The sequence below is a fragment of the Haemaphysalis longicornis genome, unplaced genomic scaffold (assembly GCF_048455015.1).
Source record: "Haemaphysalis longicornis isolate Haplotype H1 unplaced genomic scaffold, Haemaphysalis longicornis Haplotype H1 scaffold_1, whole genome shotgun sequence".
Classification (NCBI taxonomy): domain Eukaryota; kingdom Metazoa; phylum Arthropoda; class Arachnida; order Ixodida; family Ixodidae; genus Haemaphysalis; species Haemaphysalis longicornis.
In genome coordinates this window covers 263,821,305-263,847,064 of record NW_027526203.1, presented here as the reverse complement: position 1 = coordinate 263,847,064, position 25,760 = coordinate 263,821,305, and the positions used below count along the sequence as shown (strand labels likewise).

Genomic DNA, 25,760 nt, shown 5'->3' with positions numbered 1-25,760 from the left:
TGGGTAACTGCGTAGTAGCGCTAAATATGAATTTCGCGATGCAGAAACGAAACCGAAACTGTTGTAAACTGTTTGCGAATGGTCCTGGGGTAAGTAGAACTACCACAGTACTTAGAACAACGTGCGCAAAGGTAATATAACTGCCTAAAATCATAAAGTAGCTTTGCAACCAGGCACTGCTTGACATTTTCAGCCGATTTCTGGCATTATTACTGTCAGAGCGCGAACCTGACAATTGAAAATCGTTTGAAAATCGTTTGCTGGTTCACCATTCTGCCCTGATAGCAAAAAAACAAACACTGGTGCAGAGTAATTACGAGTGGCACGCATTCTTCGTAGGTAGCAGTGACTCGTGATGACCACGCCCCTTTTCCACACCGAGGTGACTCAAAAGCGTGTCAAAAATCGCGTTTCCGTCGCAAAAATGAAAACAAAACTGATTTTGAAAGGCCATTTTCTGATCTAACTACGAACAGCTTTACTTGTTCGAGCAACGCCTGGAACGCTATGAAAAGGCGCTCCCAAAGTATCGATCAAATTGATCGATTTGAATAGGCGCCGCGCGGTAGCGAGAGAGTTAAACCGACTGCACTCAAATTTCACCGCAGCCAAATTTATATTGAACGTAAGTGCGTACCACCCAACAAACTGGGACATGATTGGTGGTCCTGTGAAATGGCTTATTAATCAGTTGGAAATGTTCAAAATAGCTCCGTCGCAAACGATGCTGCACCTGCCCATGGATCGCACAAACAGCTATGAAGCGGAAGGGACATTGAGGCTGGCCAGGTGCTTGGTCCCCCGGCCAGCCAGGGGAACTGGTTGAGCTACTGCGAGCGCAAAGCGGTTGCGCGCAGGTTTGCTCCGACCAGATGGCCGACCGCTCGTTCGCCGGCTGCAACGTCACTCCTGCCTGGCCGTAATGGCCACGCTTTTCTCAATTTCGATTTCAAAATCACTGGTTATTGACGGTCATTTGCACCTTGCATAAGCATATTTCAGCTGTCATATTTTGTGTCTTGCTGTCTTTTCAGACAGATTATGTGGAAATAAGGTTTGCAACTGGTCTAAATTTTGACTGCAGTTGGCCTTTAAGGCACATTCCCACTGGCGATTCGCCTCGTCGCGCGACGAAAAGCGACGTCGCAAAGCGACGAGCCGGCCGTCGCTTTTCGTCGCTTTGCGACGGCGGGTCCGATCGCTCTCGGTCCGAATTCCCTCGTCGCGCGACGGCCCCACAAAATCGGTAAGCCAATCACGGCCGCGGAGAAGGCTGACGTAGCCGGAAACGAAACGTTTCTTTACATCCGGTATGCAAACGCTGCGGGCGGGCGGGCAAGGACGAGCCGCCGCTGCCACCGCCGCTGGCTCGCTCGGCCAGGCGCTTGGCGGCTTGGCCCGCTATCGCTGTACCCGCCTGGTCGGGCCGGCAAGCAACTTCCCGTGTGCATCGGTTCTTTGGTCAGTGGCTTCAGCGTACGCGTGCACTAATCAACGAATAGCGTGGAACTCATCAGTGTGGAGAAGCGTGTATGGATTGTAAATAGAGCTAGGTGGACAGCGAGACGGTAGGTTGACTTGCAGCCTCTTCGTCTATCGGCGACTGATAAACACGCGTAGAGTTCGGAGGCGTCAGAACGTTGCGCCTGTGAAAAGAAGCGACATTTGTGGGCCGTGATGCGGGTGTTATGGCGTGAAAGCAAGCGTGTGCATTTCTTCGTGCAATAATATGTTAAAAAGAGCCTTCGTGAGTTTGTTATTTTCTGCTCCTCCCGCAACCCGCAAATGCTTTCCGCATTGCTCCAGGTTAGTAGCATGTGTTTTAGTTTGATTTCTACCTGCTTTTGTCGCGTATTCTTTGACTTCGAATGGTTGACGCACCAACGAGGTCGTATGTACAAGTCGGGAAGCAGCTGCGCTGAACACAGTCGCATCATCGCTCATCGCAAGTGCTAACACCACCTCAAGGCCTCATCGCGCGACGCGCGCCGTCGCGCGACGAGACAAATCGCCAGTGGGAATGTGCCTTTAGATGTGTCTTTAAATTATTGCTATGGTATCAAGTTTGTGGCATTCAGTGATAATTTTTTTCTAGCAATGTTCCTGATTTTATGAGTAACGGTGGTGTCAAAGTTATAGTTTACGGATTTGTTAGCGTGCTTGCATATTTTTTAATGTTCTAGAAATTGAATACCGGGAACTTAATTTGTACATTTAACTATTTAAAAGGACTCCAAGGACAGCGAAGTACTTCTTACGAGTTGTGAATGCTAAAGCTTTAATGTCCAAATTAACACTGCAGTGCACTCTGTGCCACGCAGAGCGTCCTGGCTTGCTAGTGACTGTTGCGCCACTGGGCGGGAAGAGCAGAAGCAGCCAAAGGTTCAAAGCTCAGCACAGTGTGTGCTGAAATCGATCCGGCTTAACCAGAGGCATTATCGAAAGGAGTGGGGGATAGATAACACAGCAACTACTGCAGGCTCCGCACACTCTGCTTTTCCACATGGCTCCGCGCATGCCCTGCCGTTGCCTCACTGGAGGCGCGTGCCTCTTTTCTTTGTGTCTTATTTTTAAAGTACACACTGTGTATGGAGCCCGTTTCACTGCTGCAGACAATGCAGTGCCGTTGCCTTTCTCGCTCAATTGGTCATATAATGCCGACAAAGTGGAAGTTTGTGTTGGTTGGTACATTATTGCAAACTTGTGGAAACAGCGTGTGGACGGGACAAAGGAGGAACAACATGCAGCGCTTTGTTATATCGTCCTCCTTCGTCCTGCTCATGTGCTGTTTCCACAAGTTTTTATTTAGTGCTTTGGCATTAAAGGGGCCCTGAAAGACGTTTTGAGCACACTAAATGAATTAGCGCAATCGTTAGGTTGGGTGGTCAACGTCGTCTGTGCCAAGTATATAACATTTTTACATGCAGCAAAAAGCTCATACTTTTGTTGCAAAGTTTGTTGTCACGTTCCCACCCTTTCCTGCATCTTTTTGGGCTCTGCCGTCTTCTTCTGTGTACGTCATCAAGTCTCCCATGCGCGTCACGAAGCAGAAATCTTGCAATTGGACGGCTTTTTCTCTCACTTCCAGCCAAGAGAAGCGTCGTCTGCTCAGCGTCGACGGGTCGGGGCGGCGCCTTTGGTTAATTAGCGCTTCCTGCAGCACGCCTAACGCTATCGTGCTCGTCCATGCTATTTATCTTTTTTTACTCTGTTATCGCGCTTCTCGTTAAGGCGCGTTGGCTAGGCCGACACGACGATGACACAATGACGGCGACGCCCACTTTCGAGTTGGCAACCGCCTTGTCACATGATGCCAACGTCAACACGAACACGTCGGCCGACTAAAAGTCCGTGTTGTGTGACTGGCTCGCCAACCGAAGACGCCGGCGCCGACCGATCGTGTCGCGAATCGATTGCGAAGCAAAAACTGCACCCCGACAACAATAGTGCTGTATTGAATGCGACTCGGCTCTGTTCTGTTAGTTCCTAAGTGTAATAAACATAGTAAGGTCCATGAAGTTCATACAGCTTAACACATGCGATCTGTATTTCGACTTACGACTCTCTGTCCATTCGCTTTGGCAACAATTCGTTTCCCGGAGTTGCAAACTGCATTTCGTGTGCGACCATCAATGCTTGTAGAAAACGTAAGCTATGTTAATAGCAGAAGAGGAGTTACGAAGGTGAATTAGGTAATAAGGAATCAATATCGATCAAAGTTTTTAGCGTAAATCATAATACAAAAGCACGGCGAGCACAATTCCCAGAGGGTGAAATCGCAGTCGCAGCCGGAGCAGTGCTATTGCCGGAGGTCAGCTATGGTGGGGGCTTTATGGAACCTTACTTACTGTGCAACTGTTATTCAAGAAATGTTCAGTTAACCAGCCAGGAAGCCTTGAAATTGTGTATAAAACATTCATGTGATGCAAGGGTTGGGTCTCAATGTAGTATACAGGTTATTTTGTGGCGCATTGGACTAATGCCTCACGCCTGTTCAATCAAAGCCACTGGTTCAAATCCCGGCAGGGTGTTGCTCTTTCTTTTTTTTTTTTCCTGCCTTTTAAGTGGCATAGTTTGGGAATTGTATTCATGAATCCAAAACAAAACTTTTTGGTTGAACTGTGTTACTACCATATCGAATGTCAATGCATCATTTGAGTCATAGGTACGATTTGTTCAGTCTTAAGCTCGTGTATATATAAAAAGGCAATTGTACCTTCAGAGGGCAAAATACTGATCTGTGTGTATTGTAAAATTGGTATGTCTTTATATAGCGTCAAGGTAGTGTCCTCCCATCCACTTAAACAAGACACAAGGTAGGCTTCAGGGGGGGGGGGGGGGGGGGATGAATATAGGGCCGCGGCCGCAACCAAACCCTCCACGTATCGCAACTGGCAGCCCTGAGCACGTAAAAATGAACGACCAGCCTTTATGGAGATAAAAGGGACTCCAGGCCATCAGGAGAAAAATGCGAGGGTGGAATAATTGTTTTTTGCAATTCTACGCACAGTCGAAGAAAGAGGCAGGCACGCACCGCCCCACAATGTATACTCTTCCGGGACTGCTCGTAATATCTCTTATGGTGTACTTTTCTAGCAGTTGACGAACACAGTCGCGTAGGAGTTTCCCAGAAACTACGGGTCCCTGGAGGGAGGGGGAAATGGAAGGCTTAACGCACTCTAAAAATAGTGCCTGTACCGTACCGTGCAACCCTTCTGCTGCTTTTTGTTACGGTTATAAATGTTTAGAACCGATGGGAAGAACGGAATGGAATACTACAACTGCCTGTGTACGCGCATGCATGGCGTCGCCACACCACATTACAACACAACCAAGCTCAACATTGGCCAGAATGAGCAGCCAATTAAGCAATATATAAGCGGGTGAGACAGCTGCGCATATTGTGCAGTTTTGATACAAATCCGTGTTCCTGCGCCATGCTGCTCCAAAAGCATGAAATTTCCTAAAATTGCGCCAAACTGCTCCAAAACAACCTGGCAAGGAAGGATTTTGACGCTCACGTCAGTTTTAATAGGGAAAAATTCCAACTTCACAACATAATTTTCTTACCGGCCTCGAGGCTATGACGTTTTTAGCGGTTTGATTGGCTGATCAATTAATCAAAAAACGTTGCGATTAGATGGCGAAAAATGCCCAAAGATAGGATTTTAGAAAGTCACAATTTCGGATTGCACGTTTTATAATCTGTGCGTTTCCAAAGTTTCCCCGTCCGAAATTATTGCAAAGTACCATTGGAAAATACTTCTGTCAGCTCCGGTGACAAACTATTTGTGCAAGTTGACGAAAAAACGGCAATTGTTGGTGCTCTTTGTTTCTGGAACGGCACGGGCGCCACGATCTTGGTATGGTTAGATTTATCGAGCCCTTGTCTTACACTTTCTGGTCGCCTTTATCATCTCTCAAAAGCCCACAATGGGTATAAAATGCAAGAAGGTCGAACGAAGGAAACGACAGCTTCTGAAACGACCTTCCGGATTGCTGGGCTGCATTTTTCAGGTGCTTTGCGCGCTTCACCAATGCTTTCCATGGCTTAGGTTACGCGCGCAGCTGAGTCCCAATTAGTCATTTTGTTGGTTGTGGTACTGAACAGTCACGTTATCGCAATAATAATGCTTCAAAACGTGTGCCAGATTACGGGAAGTTGCACGGCTCGAAAGGTGGAGTTCTTCCAAAGCAACATGGCGCCCGCTCAGTGAAATGCGGTGCGTGTCGATAAATGGGGTCCTTGAGGTGGCATTTCGGACTTGTTGCGATGTTGTAAAACGCTGAGTTATTGCTGTTTCATATCGAGCTTGCGAGTCCTGCGAATTAGACGATCGACATGCCGAAAGTTGCAGCGCAGGCTGCGTCACCGCAAAGTGTTTGGGCAGCACCCGATAGTGGGGAGTAGTAATCGTTGATGTATCTCCAGTGGAATTTAAGGTCAAATGCGAGGTGGCTAAACATAGCAATGTTACTAAAATTACGTTCATGGTGAACGTGCGCCTCAGGCATTAAAAAGGAGGGCTGGTGGGGTGCAAAGATCGTCGGCACATTTAGTGCCACTTTTGCCGTGACTGTACACTCGTTCGTGCAACGTGAGATTACAAAAATAATTTCAGTGTCACAATGATAATGAAAACACCTTACAATTGCAGCGTTTTTTAATTTAATATTTATAACGGTTCTTGACATTTCGTACGCATAACTCCATAAAATTAGGAAGTTTTCAAGAAGGTATGTGCAAGTTCGTACCTTGTTATACTTTGTTGAAAAGGTTTTTCCGAAGGCCTGCAGTGTGGTGTGTATTTTAAACTGACTAAAAAGTGTACTCCCTCCCCCTCCATACACACACACACACGCGCGCGCACACGTGTGCGTGCGTGTGTGCACGGGCACACACACACACACATTTTTAGGCTGGTAAGATGACGTGGTAAATGTCGATAACTGCTCCAAATTAAGGTTCTTCTGCTCCAAAATCAAGATATTGCTGCTCCAGAAACTGCTCCCAAATCTGTTTCGGCTGTCTCACCCCTGTATAAACCGACATCAGTTCGGGAAGCATGTACGTGCTCACTCTAACAAATTTTGAGGCGATTCTTTAGACATTTGCTTAGATTTTGGGACTCGCGTATGTCTCGCCCCATTTCTTCCATCAGCTTTTCCAGTCGTGAGCAGAGTGCAGGATTCATAAGCAAAAGGATAAAAAATGGCCCAAACAAAACGCAGAAATTCAGACGGCCCCGTCCCACAGCGAGGCTGTGGTGCAGAATATCGCAGTAGCAGACGACGACGCAACCGGATGTTCTTGCAGACGTTACCGAAAAGTGAGCCGCACGAGCGTGGTGTTGCAACCGGGTGGGCCGCGCCGAACCGAGCTCCGTCGCCTTCGGCATACGTGTGGTAGCGTGGCGTAAAGCGAGCGGCCAGTCGCTGTTGCAGCCGTGAAGAAGTCCAGAAGCCGTAGGGTAACGTAACTGTTTACTTCATAGCGAGAGGTGAGCCGAAGCCACAGAACAATGCCCCGCCGGGCGAGGTTACAATACAGGACCCGAGCAGAGTGACAGCATGGATTCACTGCTTAAACAGGAATGGGTTACAGTGCTTGCGGGGGTCTATTTATACCCAAAAGCAGTAACGGTCAAAACAGCCTTCCCTCTGCATTTTGCGCATGCCACGAGAATCACAGACACACACAACGCTCTTTCCAGAGTTCGTAAGCAGTCGGTAGCCTCGGCGCACGTTGAGTCCGAGAGAGGGGAGAGAGGACGACTCCGCTGCGATCGCGGGGCCTCTGTGTCCTTGGGATGGGTCTCGACGTGCCGCTGGCAACCGCCGGAGTTTGAAGCGTGTTGAAAGCAAGGTGTCTGGCCCGGCTTGTCGAGGCATGAAGGTATGAGTCACTGACACGTGACACGGTGGCGCCTTGGTCGAAAGGCGCACGTAGTGGCTTCGCCGCACAGCCGAGGAGTGATGCGGGAAAGTACGGCGGCGCGGGCCGATTCGTAACAGTGGCTGCTTACGATGCCGAGAAGTGAGGCATCGTGGGCAGTCACACTCATGCGGTGCGAGGAGGTGGACGAAACGAGGTTGAATCGCGGCGCGGGTGAAAATGTGATGTTTTGATTTGCAATAACTCCACTAATACTCAACGCTTTAACGAAATTCTTGAAGGAGGTGATTCCTAGGAAATTGGTTTACTACCTCAAAATGCAAACACCCATGTATCGTCAAAAGCTTTTTCAGGGCCTCTTTAAATTTTACTATTCTATTTGTTTTGCAGTCAAATGCCGTTATAACGAGATGCTCAAGGCCGTGGAAATATTTCATCGTACGGGCTACTTATAGGATCTTATGTTAGAGGGATTGCAACTTGGGGAACCGAAAAATGGCACTTTTGCATGAGTTCTCCTGTTTTGTGCTCACCGGAGCTTGTCCATGAGCAAGTTCTTTTTTCTTTCATCTGCTCTCCCCTGCAGGACAGTTTAAAAAATTTCTTGCCACAAGTGTAGTGGTAAAATGCTTGAGTTGTCACATTCATTGTGACAGACTCTGTGTGCCTGCTCACAAATTAAAAAAAGGGACAAATGGGGAGCAGAGCCCACTGCAGATGCAATTGTGAACAAACCAGACAGTCTGTTGTCAAATCAGATGGAGCATGTGCATTGTTCTGGCAGCCTTGTGTCGAGACGGGAACATGCCAGCTGGAGTGAGTTTAAAATTGCTGGAGAGCTTGTTGGTACATTGTAACTCCAAGAAAAACAGTGCACACAATGGGACAAAGGAAGGGAAGCGTGTGTGTGTTCAGCCCCCGTGTTGTGTGTTTCCCTTCCTTCGTCCCATTGTCTGCGCTGGTTTTCTTGTAGTATGAGTTTAAAAGTAGCCAAAGCATCAATCCTGTGTAGTGGTTTTCACAGGTAAACAACCTTGGGGATTGTGCGTACCGGAGCATAGGCTTACTAAATGAGTTGCTAAATGTGGCTTACTGAATAACTGGATGGGGGCCCAGCTTGGATTATGTGGCAGCATAAATAAAGCAGCCTCGTGAAGCCCAGTTGTGGTTCACATGTAAATAAAGGCCCCCTGTATTCTCCTCCTTTCCCTCCATCCTCAAAGGAGGCTTGTTAGGGCAGGTTTGTGCTGTGTGTGGCACAAATGCTTTTGTTATAGCATTTGGTATGTGCTAATATCAAAAAGGAAATGTGTGGTGTTTGAAGTTACAGTAACTCTTCATTTTGTAGACATTTGCATTGAGGCGTGTTCCTTGTAGAGGCAATTACAATGCATGGTATAGATGGAAACTTGGCTGGGGTTTATCATTTCTTTTTATTTATTTATTTAGACTACTCGTAAAGGGCCTCTCATAGGGAGCAGCAACACATAATCATGTAACAAATGATTAATAATTCAAGCAAAGGTGGAAACTGAGAAAGCTATGCTCAATAAATTGATAATAGAATATTTATTCGTAAAGTATTTTCATATTCGTAGAATATTTCTAATAAAATATTTCTTTGTAGGGGCTTTCGCTCTAGAGGGGCTTGACTGTTGCATTCGTCCGAAAATTGGCATGCCCCTACTGTCAAGGGTCTGAAGTGCGCCCTCTGCCCATTTTTTTTTTCTTTTTTTTTTTTTCCAAACCCCGTGTTGGTTGGCATTCAAATGAACTTGCAATTTGAGATGGGTGCTGTGGCCTTGGCCGTCCATACCTGACCCGCCTGCTTCCTTTGTCCCCGTGCAGGAGAAGATGTTCCAGTTCTGGTTCAACACCTTCTTTGTTCCTCCGAGCTGCAGCGGCAGTGTTGGCGGGGGCAGGAGCGCTGGCAGCGGCGTCGGGCGGGGCGATGCACATCCAAACGGTGTGGCTGGGGGCGCTGGGGCCGCAGCCACAGAATCCAGGTGAGGGCTGCACACGGCCGGGCTGCTCTTCTAGCCTTGCAAGAAAACATGGGGGGGAAGCAAAAGAAACAAACTGAGTCAATACTTGTTGCTGATTTGCATTCCCCGGTCCTTATAATTTGAGCGGAATAAATTGTCTGAATATCTCTACGCACATAAACCTAGTGTTTTCTCAAATTTTGGGGTCCCCATTTCGAACTTAGGGCACAGCAGGCATAGTACACCTAGTGTTTTCGATTTTCAGGCACTTCTAGCGATGTCTTTTGGTGGGGTGGCTAGTCATTTTCCTCCCACTTCTGTGCCTGATGGAAGTTGTCAGACTGCTCATAGGGGTTCCAGAACTGGCAGGACTAAGAGGCCCACTGCATGCTGTGCGCACTTGTGTGTATGGGCCACACCCACTTTTCTCGTACGCTTGTAGAAGTTGCTCCCCTTTGTGAGTATTTGTCGGTGTCTAAACGTTGGTGCAAAGGTTGCTGTTTTGTATGGAACTTTGTGCCTTTTATGGTAAGCTGAAAAAATTACATTGAATTGCCATGTGCCTTTTGTGAACGTGAGATTGACCCACCGCCTTTTAATGGTGATTGAAGGGTTGGCAATGCCACCCAAAAAGTTGTGGGTTTGGAAGTCCACCCAGGCAGGCTGCATTTTTGACCATGCGAGAAAACCTGTGCCCATGTGTACTGCATGAGAATTACAGTCGAACCCCGCTGCAACGAACGCCGCTTCAACGAAATTTCCGCTTCAACGAAATATTTCCAATTCCCCGTCAGCTAGCCATAGAAGTCAATGCAACAAAGTCCTCGCCCCAACGAACCATTTGTCAGGCTTGCTTTCGCTTCAACGAAATTTTCGATGATTTGGGCTGGGTTTGAACAATTATTTTACAATAAAATAAGCATAGCGCCAGCTATCTGTAACTTTTTATACATTCAGGACGCTTAGTTTCACCGAAAATGCGCGTTGCGACCACACCGCCACCCAAAACAAAACAAAAAATAACTCATAGGCGCACGCCATTGCTTGATGGTGATAGCGATGTGGCTGGCCGTCTTTACACGAGGCGCAGGCCCGCTTCGCCAAGGCTAAGGTGGCTAGAATGGGGAGGTGTGAGTACCAGCGGCGGAAACGTGACTCCACAGCGCGCGGATGCCACGGGCGGCGCTGTTGACCAAGGCGCGGTAGGACGCGGCGGGGCGCGGTAAGGCGCGCGGCTGGAATGGGCGCACCGCCAGTATCGCGTCGGCTGCATTTCTATCATCAAGGTGAAAACGAACTCGTTGCGGTATCGTGCGCTTTCTGGAAGAGTAAAAGAACGAATATTTATCACTAAAAAATTTTTGTCAGCCCATTTGATTACACCCGTGAAATGTAGTTTTACGGGCCCAGTTCACATTGCAGTTTCAAAAGCGTTCGCGCATTACGTGAAGTGGTTCTATTAAAAAAAAAAGCTTGGGGTTGTATAATATGCACTGACACCACCCGCTACACGGGCGCCATGCATTTCGTCTTCCTCGGAATACAGCCGCCGTCTTCCAGATCGGCACTACCGTAGAGCCTGCGAACTGTCATTAACTGAAGACGTCTCAACGGACACTGCAGCGCTTTCTGCTACCCGGCCGTAACAAATCGGCAGCCCGCACGCAGTTTTCCCGTTCACATCAGAAATTATAGTTGACATTAAAGCAACACATCTTGTCTCGTCATGAAATCGTTTATTTACAATGAAAAAAAAAACGGTTTATTTGAGGGTTAAGAAGATGCACACTGGAGGTGGTGAAGAAACTAAAAAAAATCATTTCCCGGTGAAAAGAAAACAAGAAGTATTCAGAGGGGAATAACTATTTGCAGATGAAGAAACAAAAAAAATATTTACAGTGAAGAAACAAAAAGAAGTTAGAAGTAGGAAAAAAAACTAGGAAAACAAACTACTAACAGGTGATGAAGAAATAAAAAGTACTTATAGGCGAAGAGGAAACAAAGTATATTTACAGGGGAAACATAAAAAGAATTAACAGCGGAGCTGTTGTACAAGCCGTAAGTTCGCCGTTGCAGGAAAAAGATACAAAGAAAATGCCGAGCCCTCGCGAGCGCGTGCCTCGCGGCGACCACTGAGCGCCTTCGGTACGCGCGGTGGCTTTAATAATAATAAAAAAAAACAGCGCTGTCGTGAAGCGCTACCGCCCATGTAAAAATAGATAAAAACTTTATCGCAATGTCAAACTTAAAAGACCCTGTTGGGAGAGGTCACGGGACCACCGCATAATGGATAATTGGACAAATGGATTGGAGTGTGCCCCTCCTTCCCGAGACGACTTGCAGATCCCGCCACCGCTGCATGAGAAGGCATAGTGGAAGTCTGCAATGCTGAGGATGACTTTGCATCTATTACTCGCGGGGAAGAAGACGACTTCTTCAATGCATATGACGACGAATTACTTGCCCCGCAACTATGCAAATAAACAATGATAATGAAACTTAACTATGGGTCCTGCAATACCCACCTACAAGAGCTTCGCCATTCAAGTACTGCGCGTAAATGCAAGCTTCCCTTGATTTTTTTACAGGTGAAGAATTAAAAAAAAACAAGAATTTGTGAAATTCAGCCTACATCACGTAAGGCTTCACTGCATTCAGTTTCTTCTAATTACCTTGATGGTTCACACCTTAAGTATAACGTACATCCTCGTAATGCAATAAAACCGTACAACAGTTGCCGTCAGGGCAGCAGAATGCCCTGGGCAGGCAATCTGCGGCACATCACCCGTTGACTAGCGAATTTCTGCCGCCGCTTTAGCATGCAAACGTGTTACGCTGAATGCGCGAGTTAGCTTGTTTTCTCCGCTTGCTCCGTCTTCTTTGCTGTCAACTGCATCGCGCCAAGAATGGGAGAACGACGCGAGACGGTCCACAACGCACGACGAAGCTGGCCGCGGCAAGGGCAGGGCGAGCGCGGGCAGGACGGCGCGGCCGGCTGCGGCTACCGCGCCTCGACAGGCAGCGCCACATTCCCCCTGGTGTCATCTGCGCGCAAAGGAGTCACGCGCGGCCGAAGGAAGGCGCCGCGGTACTCACACCTCCCCATTCTAGCCACCTTACCAAGGCGGAGCCCCAGAGCTACAGCCAATCCGTATCCAGTTGAAATTGCATGAATGTGCTCCGCTGCTGGCGCGGTGCCGTCATGTATGCGTTGTGAGCAGCTGTCCTTGCCGTTTTCCTTCTACCATTCTTCATAGCCAAGAGCGAAAATCATGTTTGCGCGTTTGGTCGTGAAGCCTAGTCATCCTATCGTAGTCGCGAGCGCGCGGTCCTGTTAAATGCAAGCGCGCGCGTCTTGCCTGCCAAGGTCAGTAGCTGCCGTGCCCTGTCAGAGGATAAGATAACGGCACTGCTCCTGCCACACGCGAGAGCGGGGCTTCCCACGGCCTAGCAGCTATCTGCAAGTAATCAGCTCGGTGGACACGCCTTGTTGTACAGCTGTACGTTTTGCATATCTTCACCCCCCTCCGTAACGCGTTCTTTGGGTGGTGAAAAATCAGATAACCATTGGTATGTTTGTTATCCGAATAAACATGAGTTATTGCGCGTCACTCCTTTTTCTAAACATTGTATTATGCTGCCAATGTTGCGGAAACGCACGGGGCTATTTTTCTGGCCTTTCCGTGGTGTGTTGGGGCAGATTTCGCCTCAACGAATTTTCGCTTCAACGAAATTTTTCGCACGTCCCGTCAATTTCGTTGTAGCGGGATTCGACTGTAATTGCGGTTTCACGAAATGTGGCTTCTTGGTAAGTTCCAAGCTGACGCTACTTATGATCCTTTTCGACCATTCGGTGGCGGCATGCTAACACAGCAGCGTGTAGTGCTTGCACCGATCAGAACAATAATCGGTGCATTGCGGCTGCGAGTGCGGCCTCGGTGTGGGGGATGTGAAATGTGCCCCCATGCAGTTTCTTCTGCATCGGCAGCGGTGCTTGCTGTCCTACTCCTGTCTCAGTGTGCAGTCAGGCTTCTACACTGCTGTAGCTGATTAGTGCCCGCATTTGTGCTTTAATATGGCCTGGTAGTGCACCAGTGTGGATGCAGTGTGAAACTTTATTGCTGATATTTTTCTGTGTGGACTTGCTTCCATAATAAAGAGCTGTTTCCTTTGTCTTAATGGATATGAAATTGCAGAAAAACGCACTGACAAATGTGACAAATTTGTGTTCATGTGTGCAATGCATGGCATTCGGTTATGTGCTTGTTAAACTTGTGATCTACTGATTGAAACATCAGTGTATTTATGCTGGCATTATTGTGGAAATATATTGCTGCTGCCTGGAAAAACATGCATTCTTTTTCCAGGCATGGCTTTTTCTGTTCCGTAAATTGGCACCCACTATGTCTTTCCTTTTCATTTTTTTTTCTTGCTTTTAGAAAGGGAAAAGCACGAAGTAGTGCCATATCACTTTACAAGCAGTACATGCTGGCAGTGGCAAACACAAAAAAATACCACAGGTGAGACGCAACTAATGACATGACTGGCAGTAAGTTAGGGCATGGGAGGCACTGTTTTACACTTGTGCATGTACACTGGGTTGTGAGGGCTGGGAAATAGATTAACTGGTGACACGGGGCACTACCTTTTTAATAGGGTTCCTTCCTCCTCTGCTCTTCAAAGGGGGTCACCAAAATGGTGGTGCCATTCTTCACGTTTCCTTAACTGTATGCAAATTTGATGTATGCACGGGTGGTGGTTGGGTGCTGGTGGAGGATGACCATCGTAACATTCAGTGGAGGCCAGTGTCATCATGTCAACCGAAAATCTTTAAAGGGGCCATGAAGACAAATAATAAGTTTGGTTTATCGGAAAGACTGCTTTACCTCGGTAACAATAGTACCAATTTTATGGCTAACTTCGAACGAATAATGGAGATGTGTTATTAAAGAAAACACGCGAGGCAGTGGCGACTCCCTAGCCACTTTCCGGCAACTTTTCTATGACGTCACAGAATCTTGTTTGTGCGATTGGTGGCCGCCAAACTAACCCATCACTAATTCACGACTGGACGACTGTAGTGGGGCCTCTAGTTCCATTTGATCGCATCACTTGAATACTAACGTGCAGTTAACACACTGCTTTCAGTGCTGGCCCATATGATGTCGCTCCTGTCCATAACACGTCACTGTAGTGCGAAATTTGAAAGTTTTTCAATACTTCTTGCATTTTCTCGGTTAAAAAAACGTCTTACATGGCTGGAATGGAGCTGAGTGAGGTACTGAAGCCTAGTTCTTACAAGTTAAACGGCGTTGCATTTTGTCTTCATGGCACTTTTAATGATAAACACAGTACCACAGTGTGAGCGTTTTTTTTTTTCTTTACTGCTTTAAAAAGCAATGTTTCTAACATATGCCCTGTATGGTGCACAGACACCTCTCACGCTGCTTTTTGTTTCTAAAAATTGACTGATGTGCTTGATGGTTGCAAGACAACAAGGCACTATGAGCACTGGTGCATGATATTAATGCTTAAATGTGGGTTTGCTGCAGTGTACTTATTGCAGGCCAGTTTTTGCTGGTTTTACAATTGTGCATGTTGTTAAAACGTGTAGAGGCAGTGGCGAGCAAGACTAGTGACCTTTGCAATCAGGCTCGCCATAACTAGGTGCCATGCCAAGAGGAACGATTGAGTTTTGAGTGGAATTATGCCAGGTATGGTTGCCTGTAGGTAGGGCAGTGGACGGTCTCTGCTGCGACCCAGTGCAGCCTTGCTGACTTGCCTCAACCTCCCCCGTCCAGTTTTAATTGCTGCTTCCATGGTCGCCACTACACAAGTGGCACCCATAGCGGACAAGGGAGGTATGCTGGTTCCCTCTGACGCTGGCTTCACGGCCTCCATCTCACCTTTTTAAGAGAAAGAGGATATGGAGGAGACACTATTCTTGCTGGTTCCATGTCAGGCTGTTTCAAACAACCAAGCAAGTGCTTTTGGTTCAGGTGTTGGCAGAGCCTTCCAGCATCCACCCCTCAAGCTTTAAGGCCTCTGAGGAGGCAGTAAGCATTGTGCGCCTCCCGTCAATGCCACATATGCCCGGGAAGCCGTGAGCCTGTTCGGAATCGCCTTTTTTGAGGCAGTGGTGTCAATAGAGAGGTAGGCAGTGACAACCAAGAATTACTGGACCCACTAAGAAGTAAATGTGAGACAGGAAAAAAACAGCAACCATTGGTCCTTTCTTCTTCTAAGCTGTAGGGGCAAAATATGCAGTTCAGTGGAGCTGTAGGGCCCTATAAAATAATGCTGATTGCAGGCAGGCGTAATGGGCTTTCTCAAAATAACTTTTTAAATGACTGTGCCTTGCCCAGGAGGAACTAAGCCCAATACATCCTTGAAATAGAATTGCAGAATGCAATGGAGGGTTTTATTTATTACTTTTTAAACACTTCAAGCATATCAAATTTGAACTTTGAGTCAGCGTATGGACATATACAGTTAAACCTCGTTGTAACGAAGTAGGTAAAATTCGTAATTTACTTCGTTACGTTGAAATTTCACTACATTGAAATTCGCGGTTATAATGAAGTGTTCATCCCGTTAAGTGTTTCCAGAAAAAGAAAATGTAGCGCGCATACACGGCAGGCGCACTGTTTCTGTTTCTATTGGTGCTTAATCGTCTACGCGAGCATTAGCGGCAACCGCATGGAGCGTTTTCTTCCCGCAAAAACGCGCCCCGCAAGCCACAGGCGCGCTGACGCAGCCGCCGAGACCACTCGCACGATGAGGGTAGCTCCAGCGACCGCTTCTAACTGCTCGCTGAAACGCAACTCGAGGGGCAAACGAGAGGGGCATGCGAGAAAAAAAAGCGGATAACGTGAGCGAAATTTTCACTGTAAAACGTCATACGTGCCGCTTACGAGAGCGCCCATCAAATATCCTCCGCGACGGTAAGCCTTATCGCCTAGCCAGCCGGCATCCCCGAGCGCTTCGAAGCTGCCGCCATAGGGTGCACGCCTCCCCATTGGCGAAACCATGGCGAAACTGGTCAGGCTCCTCCCACTGCCGCGTGCAACGCGAGTCACTTCCCGCCGCCGGCACGCAATCGCGGATGCTGGTGTGAAAAAAACGTGCGTGCAAAGCTCATAAAGATTCACAAATGCTTGCTGGGATGATGAAACCCAACAAGCATGAGCAAACTCGGAACGAAGTGCAAAGCGGCGGCATGCGGCGGCGGTGGCAACGCCAGAGGCGATTAGGCTCACCACCGCGGAGGATATTTGATGGGTGCTTTCGTAAGCGGCGCGTGTCATGTTTTACGATGAAAATTTCGCCCACGTTATCCGCTTTTTTTCTCGCATGCCCCTCTCATTTGCCCCTCGAGTTGTGTTTCAGCGAGCGGTTAGAAGCGGCCGCTGGAGTTACCCGCATCGTGCGGGTGGTCTCCGCGGCTGCGTCAGCGCGCCTGTGGCTTGCGGGGCTCATTTTGCGTTTTTGCGGGGAGAAAACGCTCCGTGCAGTTCACGCTGATGCCGATTAAGCTGTAGACGATTAAGCTCCGACAGAAACAGAAACAGTGCGCGAGCCGTGTATGCACGCCACGCAGTTTGTAGGCAAGGGGCTTAGTCAAAGACTCCGTGGCTGGCTGCATCCACGGCGTTGGGCGACCCGTGTCGCCGTTCGCGTTTTATTGGCACCCCATTTCGGCGCTTGCGTCTTCCAAAATCTACTTCTACAACTTAAATTTCGTGCCTAGTTCTCCATGAAACTTTGTTACATTGAAATTCCGGCAAACGGGACTTCGTTACACAGAGGGTGAAAGTACATGGTGTGCATACACTTGAAGTTACAAAAAATTCCGTGGTTCGTTACATCGAGGGTTTCGTTACATTGAAGTTCGTTAGATCGAGGTTTAATTGTATTATGGCTACATCCACTCAGTGCCATACCCTTAAAGGCCAACTGCACTCAAATTTTACCTCGGCCAAATTTAGTTTGAACGTACCACCAAACCGACTGGGACATGACTGGTAGCCCCGGGAAATGCACTGTTAAGTAATTAGATGCACCTAAAATAGCTCCGCCGCAGGCGACGCTGCACCTGCCGGCGGATCACGCAAGCAGCCACGAAGCGGAAGTGACACTGCGGCCGGCCCTGTGCTTTTTCCTACGGCCAGCCAGGGGAACCGGTCGAGCTCCACTGGGAACGCTTCTCCTAGGGCTGTGGCGAGGGTGGAGCGTTGCGCGCAGGTTCACTCCATCCGGCTAGCCGCGTGCAGCCGCTTGCCCGCCGGCAGGAGCGTCATTTCATCTTGGCTGCAATGGCCGCGCTCTTCTCAATTTCGGCTTCAAAGTCTCCGATTTTTTATGGTCGTTTGCACCGTGGATACGTGTATCTGAACTCTCATATATTGTATCTTGCAGTATTTTTAGGCAGACTATACGAAAATAGCGTTTTCAAGAGGTTGAAATTTTGAGTGCATTTGGCCTTTAACTTAATGGGAAAGGGGGGAGGGCTATTTTGGAAATGTATTTAAATAGTAACCTGTGTGCTAGCCATGATTTGAAGGAGTTTGGAACTGCCATGTATTCGACAGTGTAACAAGTTGAGAACATTTTTTTAGAAATGTTACTACTGTCCTGCAGGTGCCACACTATAGCTCAGTTTGATTCGGAAGCGGTGCTCGGCACCGATGCACAGAACCGGTGCAGAGAAATTTCTGCGGTGCCGGTATGGTGCTTGGCGCAGTTCCATGGAGCTGTGCAACACGGCAGCAGCCTCAGAAGGGCCCCCGTGTGTGTTACGATCGAGCGAGGTGCAAGCATAGTCATCTGCTAATTATACTCTCCTGTCGTCCTGTACAATTCGAGGTTGACTACCATCTCGGTTGCGCTGGATGAACCAGTGACAATGTGAAGTTTGGGCAACGTGTCTTCGAGTTCAACTTGCGTTTTTACCCGGTAGCCATTTGCCAACTCGCAACGCCCCAACTACGACGTGCGCGCATTCACCGATTTGTTGCACCACCTCCAAGCAGGTGCAGCAGTTCTCTGCATCACGGCAGCACCGCAGCTGCACCATGGGCAATCAAGCGACGTGGCGCAAGGCACCATTTCTGCAGTGGCGAATCGAGCGCTTTGGTGCAACGCACCGGGCACCAGTGCGGGTGTTTCAGTGAAGTGTCTAAATTGAATGGAGCTTATAACTTTTTGCATCCCCACATATTCGTACTTCTCTATTGGTTCTTGGGTCACTGACAAGCTCTGAAGAATTTTAAGTTCATGGCAACAAACATCCACTAAATAACACGCCGACATGTCACTTCAAAAACAGTGGTTTACTGACGTTTCGACTGGAGGACCAGTCTTCATCGGAGTATGACTCCGATGAAGACTGGTCCTTCAGTCGAAACGTCAGTAAACCACAAAGGGGTTTCTCCGTATGGATGGTTGCCTGTATTCTTGGATCGTGGTGATCGTCTTGGGGATCGTCTTTAAAGGCAGCAGAGCAAAGCGTTGAAATGTCAGGAATCTCAACCTCAATAGGGCAGACGGTGACTTAATATGCACAGACATCCTCATGTATTTAGGGGAGAAAGATGTGAATAAGTGATAACTTCTTTTACGCTAAAAAGGGGGCTACATTTTTTTTTTGTCTGCCGTGAGTAAGTTTGGTTGTATTAAAGGCTACTTTGGCAAGAAGGCATATTGAACAACAAAAAAAGTAGTTCTTTTTTTTTGCATATAGGTTTCCTGGTGTTCACCATAAACAGGTCCCGAAGTATCTTCCGCCAACACTACAGAGCTAATGGGCTTCTGCACATCACAGTTTTGTGCAGAACTGTGATGTGCTGAAATTAACACTGTGCAGTCAGTGTTAAATGAGTGACTGCACATCGGGAGAGCACTTGTTACTTGTCCTTCCTCTTGTGTCGTTTGGGGCTAGCTGGCTGGGGATGACGGCTGGCCTGGGGCCGAATTCTCTAAAAAACGGGCGTCGCTTTGAAACGACGGTGTAGCGCCATGCAAATGCATGTGTTCTGGGGTTGGGGCCGCCGCTTTAGGGTGTTTATCACAGGGACTGCGCCGCAGAAAAGCAGTGTGGCAAGGGCGCGAAGCTACGAGCGAAACGACGGGGGGCAGTGGGTGTCACTTCGCGCCCTTGCCACACTGCTTTTCTGCGGCGCAGTCCCTGTGATAAACACCCCAAAGCGGCGGCCCCAACCCCAGAACACATGCATTTGCATGGCGCTACCCCGTCGTTTCAAAGCGACGCCCCGTCGTTTTAGGGAATTCGGCCCCTGATCTTGCACATCCGTCACAGATGTTTCGCTGAAGCTCCTTGGTATAGAGTGGCGCCATCTGTTGTGCTCACAACAAAGTTTTAAAATCCTCAAGGGCGGAGTTTGCAAGTTGCAGTCAACATTGCCTTGCATGCGAGCAATTTCAACAGGATGTCTTAGAGAACAAAAACCATATGCTATGCTGATGGCTTGGGTTGAATTGCGATGGTCCTGTGCTTTACTCGAATGTCGTCTGATATGTCTAGCAATTGGTACATCCATCGGCAGAGTCAATGCTTCAATTTTTTAAAGTGTGTTGCGGGCATGCAGAGTAAAAGCACAATCGCCTGTTAGTAGCAAGGTGCTCGTGTTTTTGCGTATCTGTCTGTGTAATTTAGTACTTCTTCACATTTGGGGAAGCACAATTAGGGAGTGGAGGAAAGTCGGTTGCACCAAACGTTTCGGTACTCCCACTGCACATTGAAATGTTAGGACCGTAGAGTTTCTTAGAAGATATACTATATTTTAGAGGTAACTGACACTGCAACTATGGGTCACAGTGGGAATTATGGGTAGAGTACATTTCCATTTGGTTCTTAATTGGTTTTGCTCGTAACTTTTAAGCAAACGTGAAAGCGCGGAAAGTGCAGCAAAATTCACGACAAAAGTTCGTTTCAGTAGGATGGGAAAACACAAAGTGCAGCACAGTTGGTTTTAAAGTGTTTGTTGACATGGGGAAAAATAGGAACATGTCGTGGCAATGAGGAAGTGAAATGAGGGGCGTTTTCTTCCATTTTGGCTTGTTTGTCTTTGTAGTAGGAGGCTTATGTGAAAATTTTCTGTCATCTACAATCACATGCTAATTCCGACGGGCCAAGTCAGCTGTTACAAAATACTTCTAATTTTCGCAATATTTCACAGAGATACATTTTGATAATCATGGTTGTTTTAAAAGAAAAAATTATGACAGTCCGTAAATGTTGTATACGTACGACAAAACATTTTCACCACAGTCAACCACAGCACACCTTGTCTGGCATTACAAACTACGTGTTGGTTAGCTGTTTGTTGACCATGGTGCAGTTGTTTTTTCATGCGTGTACAACTTTTATATGCCGTTCTCATAATCTATCCTTTTAAAAGCCATAATGATGATCAGAACGCTTCTTCAAGGGGTGCTGCAAAAGTTAAAAATATTATGTAACAGCTGGCTTCGCCTGTCAGAATCGTAGATAATTGGAGATGATAAATTTTCTCCCTTCCTCATTGCTATGGCATGTCTTCGTTTCCTACCTGTGTAAATCAACACTTTTATCATCAATTTTGCTGCATTTTGCATGTATTTACATGTGCTAAAACGTTCCCAGCCAAGCCATTTACAAAGCAAATAGAAATCTGTACTTGACTCGTAATTCCCATCATGACACGGGCGACTGAGTGAGTGGCATTCAAGCTAGTGCCAGATTGCTATTTAGTACGTGTGTGAGACATTTGATGGTGAGGATTTTCGCCACTGTGACTTTCGAAGGGAGTTAACTCTGACAGCCTACACAATTTCCATCCACAAAGGGCATTCCTATTCTAGTGACAAGATGTACAATAAGATACCCCTAAACAAAGGATTAACATTGATACAGTCAAACCCGGTTATATCGAACTTGCAAAAAAACACCTATCAGTTTTATATATGGCATAATTCGATATAAGGAAGCTAATGCTAATGAATTGGATGTCATAAAAGCACATAGCATTTATAAAACACTTTATTGATGAAACTGCCTTACTTTCGCACGAAATAGTCCTGTATCATCTTCTGCTTGAACAACCTTGCTGCCCAAGACAGTACGCACTTCTCCACACTGTCTAAAGGGCCGGAGGAGCTGAGGCCGCAACCTTTTCACATTTGCGAAGAAGTGTCGGACTAGTGCGAGTGCACCCTTAACTTCGGAGGTTGTGGGCAAAGGATAGTTGTTGCTTTCCTCGTTGTGCTCGCTTTCACTTGCGCTCAGCAACGTGGTTTTTCAAACTCTCCCGTGGTCGCGACACCATCATCCACACTCTCAAACTCGTCGACCGTTGATCTGCCAACGGCGTCCGGAAATTCCGACAGCCCGTTCCACACGTTGGCAACACTAGCGGTGGCTTCATTGCACTCATGATTTTCAGTCATCACTGGCACGCACAAGCCCGCAGAGTTGTAGCAATTTCGGGCGGTTTCTTTAGTAACACTCGCCCAGAACCTACTTCGACAGAGTGCTCTCGGGAATCTCATGCCTGACGGGGATGTCTGACTTCTCACCAAGTTCGATTCCGATTTATGATTGCCAGCTTCACGGTGAAAGAGAAATTTGGCAGCTTCGCGTTAGCTAGAGCCAGTAAATACACTTCTCTTTAGTGACACTAGCGCTGCCACCACAGCTACCCTTCTGAAAAGGCCACAAAGCGCGAACGACGCAAACACAACGAACAACAAAAAAAAGCACGGCGGGCGGGCCGGCTCATTTTTTTTTGCAAGGGGGGTGTCAACGGCTTGCCCTACACGGCGCGATGGCGCAGTCACAATCTGGAGAGCGAGGTTAGGGAGGGGAAAGAGCCACCCGCTGCCCATGAGTGGCCGAGCTAGACCACTTTGACAGGTGTGCCGGCGGAATTTTTTCTCCGCCCCGAGGGAAAGCCAACTTGGGGGAGAGGCTCTTCTTAGGCATTGCGCGTCCGATATATCGGTTGCCGCTAGTATTTTTGTTGAAATAAGTGTAGTTTTTGCTATGCCGTATTTACTCGCGTAATCCTCGCACTTGCGTAATCCTCGCACCCCCAACTTTGCAGCGGCGAAAGTTGCCTGCTCGCGAAATCCGCATGGTGCACGTGCTCTCCAACGCGCGCCCTCCCCCGCCGCCTCTCCGTTCGGCGGAGAGCGCTGTGTATCCAAGGCCATCCAGGCGCCCTAACAACCTGCACGGCTACTCCCTAACAGGCGCCCTAACACGCTACTCACACTGTCCTTGAGCCGGTTTCGCTTGTGCGCAAACTAGACGGCGTTCGCGCAGCCCGCTGTCGTGTCGTCGTGTCGCCGTCGTGGTCCCGTCGTTGAGCAGCAGCAGTCAGTGAGTCACTCGCGTCAGTGGTGGATAGCTCGCTGCCATTTTGAGAACTTTTTGATCTCTTTCTTTTGTGCTTGGTGCCGATCTCTTTGTTTTGTGCTTGGTGCCGCTTCGCCATGGGGAAGAACGCCAGCTACACTGCCGCTTTCAGATTGAAAGCGATAGAGTACGCGATCGAACACGGCAACCGCGCCGCAGGCAGGCACTTTGGCATCACCGACTTCAACGTGCGTTACTGGAGTAGGGCACGCACATGACGACGACGAGATAGGGCGTGCGCCAGAAAGCAAAGGCGGCAATTTCATGATCGCTGATCGACGGGAGACTGTTTACGTTGTAAATAATAAAATAAAAAGAAATAGCTGCTGTTGGCAACACTGAGCTTACATATACAAAAAACGACCGCTACATTTAGCAGGACTGGCAGAAGGCAAAGTGCACCGGATTTTTTTTTCCCCGCATAATTCTCGCACCCCTATCTTCGCATTGACTTTTCCGAAAAAAAAAGTGCGAGGATTATGCGAGTAAATACGGTATATTCTCATTGTAAATGTACTGTGTCCAGAAGTAGTTCGATATAAAGGATAATGCATTGTAAAAGAGTTCAATATAGTCGGGTTTGACTGTAGAGCAGAAGCGGGCTCTGCAGGCTGTACGAATTAAGAAAAAAAGTCGGCGCCAATGGAGAGCAGATAATGCAAGGGTGGTGCTTGTGTGTTATGGGAAATGCTTGAAAGGAGCTGACTATCAGCTGAGATCTCCGTTTTGTCAGATTTAAACACCGCTGAAGATGGCAGGGGTTCGAAATAAGCGGAATTGTGAGCTTCCTGCGTTTCAGGAAAAAGGGATACTTGGCTCACATGGGCTAAAGCACACACCCTCATGTATGAGGAAGTTTATTTACCCTGTTCAGAACGTTTTTCAGGAGCCCTTTAAATTTTTGAATATAAATGAAAAGAAGGAAAAGTTAACTGCAGCTGTTGCACGAGTGTGTATGCTGTATTTGCAGATGCAAACAGATTCTGCTCATTTTGTTGCTGTAGCATGCGGCCCTTGGCTTGTTTTACAGCACTCGTTGCTTTTGTTTGCTCCCACCGTTAAAGGCCAACTGAACTCAAATTTTCGACAATATAAAAATAATGTCGCCTAATAGTACAGATAAAAAGAGTGCGAAATGCAAAATACTGCGTTTCAAACATGAACGCGAGCGATGCAAACTGCTCACGACATTGGCGTTTTCTGAACCAAAACTGAATAGAAAAGGTGGCCATTACCGGCGGCCGGACGTGACGTACGTGAGGGAACGGAAGCGGTTGCGCTTCAAATGCGCGTGGTAGCATCGCGTTTGGCACTGCTATTTCCACGGAAGAATTCCCACTAACGTTTGCCCAGGATAATGAAGTTAATTGTAGATAATTCTGACATCGCTTTGCTATCAACGGGAATGAAGTACACCGTACGACAGTTATTTTTCTATCAGAATCTGCCGTTGCAGCAATCCTTGGCATTGTGAGTAAAAAAGCGGGCCCTGATTTACAAAGCTAGTTGCTCGTATGATATCGAAAAGCAGCTTTGGTTAGCCGGTGCCTCGGCTGTCACATCGCTGTCTTTGAAGGGAATAAACCGCACGCGGGCGGAGATCAATCACTATTTTTACTATACATTATGTGCTGACAGCTTCGTGAATATCAGCCCAGTATTTTTCGCCTCGCTGCACGTCAGGAATCGAATTATAAAAGGGATCTATAACTATTAGCCAGCTTCCACAGCTAAATGATGCACTAAAACACGAAAAAAGTGACGTACCTATCGCTGCTTTCTACTTTCACAAGAGACGTGCTGTTGAAAACATTTTACTTTCAAGTAAACTAAATCTAGTGCTCTACAAAAGTAAATACTTCATTCGGGAATTGGAAAAAAAAATCAAGTTTATTGTTTATAAGAGGAGCAGTTTTGTTAGCTTTCGCACTTCACGAAGACGACTGCCGATGTTTGTGTGGATGTATTTGTTACCACAAGCAAGGCTAATTTTGGTTCACATAGCGAGTGAGGCAAAATTCGCACAAATGTTTATACCCGCGTGTACAACAACTCCAGTTAGGTCGTCAAACTTTTAGAAAAGTCTAAGGGATTTGAGATGTCGTTGGGCCAGCCCAAATATAGACGGAAGGGCAAGTGGTCAAGAATTTATAAAATATCCTTTTTTTTTGGTGATAGTAGATGCAATATGAATGACAAATGTAAGGCAAATGTGCGTGTCGCGTTTTTTTTTTTTTTTTAGTAGAAATATTATTTTCAAGTCAAAAAAGTTTTGCTGGCTCCAGAAGGTTCGCAAGCGTGTGAGTTTGTAGGCTTCTAATCTCTTTCATTGCACTGGAAAAAAAAAAAAAAAAGACAGATATTGCCACCTATGCGGTTAGTTTGCAGGATGTCTGGCGGTACAGTGCGGTGGTGTAGCAGAGAAACCCCGGGCGAACATGTTCGGCGCCCGGCGGAGCGCTGTGCAAGTCGCCGGAGAAGCGTGAGCCCTACGGGGCAGGTTCCCCAACCTCCGTCCCAGGCCACTCGGAACTTGTTTCGGCAACTTTCCGCCAGATGCAAAGCACGAAGCTACTTTGAACGACAGTATTTAGTGTGCTGTGTGCTTACGAAGCTTAGGATTTCGCCATAGTGATTTTAAAAGCATAATCTACTTATTTGGATCAAATTTGGACAAAGAAAAATTGGAGTGCAGTTGGCCTTTAAGATTGCAGTCATCTGCCAATTTGATGCACAAAAGTTGAAGAAATGAATACGCTCCAGGCATTTCTTCTCGTGAAGAATCAAGGCACAGTATTGATGGGTAAATCACCCTCTGCTTCAGAGTGACACAAGCCTATCTGCAAGAAAAGCAAAGGTTGCACTGCGCGCCTTTGATGTTTTGTGGCATGTGAAGTTTTTTTACTAATCATGGGATTTAAAGCTCTTGCAGATAGCAGGCTGAAGCAGGAAAGAGGGAAGA

At 47.4% G+C, this 25,760-nt stretch overlaps 1 protein-coding gene across 2 annotated transcripts in view; it reads left to right on the top strand.

The window, feature by feature from the left end:
- LOC144145248 (phosphatidylinositol 3,4,5-trisphosphate 3-phosphatase and dual-specificity protein phosphatase PTEN-like) overlaps positions 1-25,760 on the top strand; it is a 113,125-nt gene that overhangs the window by 44,563 nt on the left and 42,802 nt on the right. The window contains exons 10-11 of one of the 2 annotated variants that reach the window (XM_077676789.1): positions 9,245-9,402; positions 13,821-13,901. In XM_077676789.1, coding sequence (XP_077532915.1) covers positions 9,245-9,402; positions 13,821-13,901 — 239 coding nt within the window. The remainder of the gene's footprint in view (positions 1-9,244; positions 9,403-13,820; positions 13,902-25,760) is intronic. The other variant, XM_077676798.1, reaches the window with a different exon arrangement.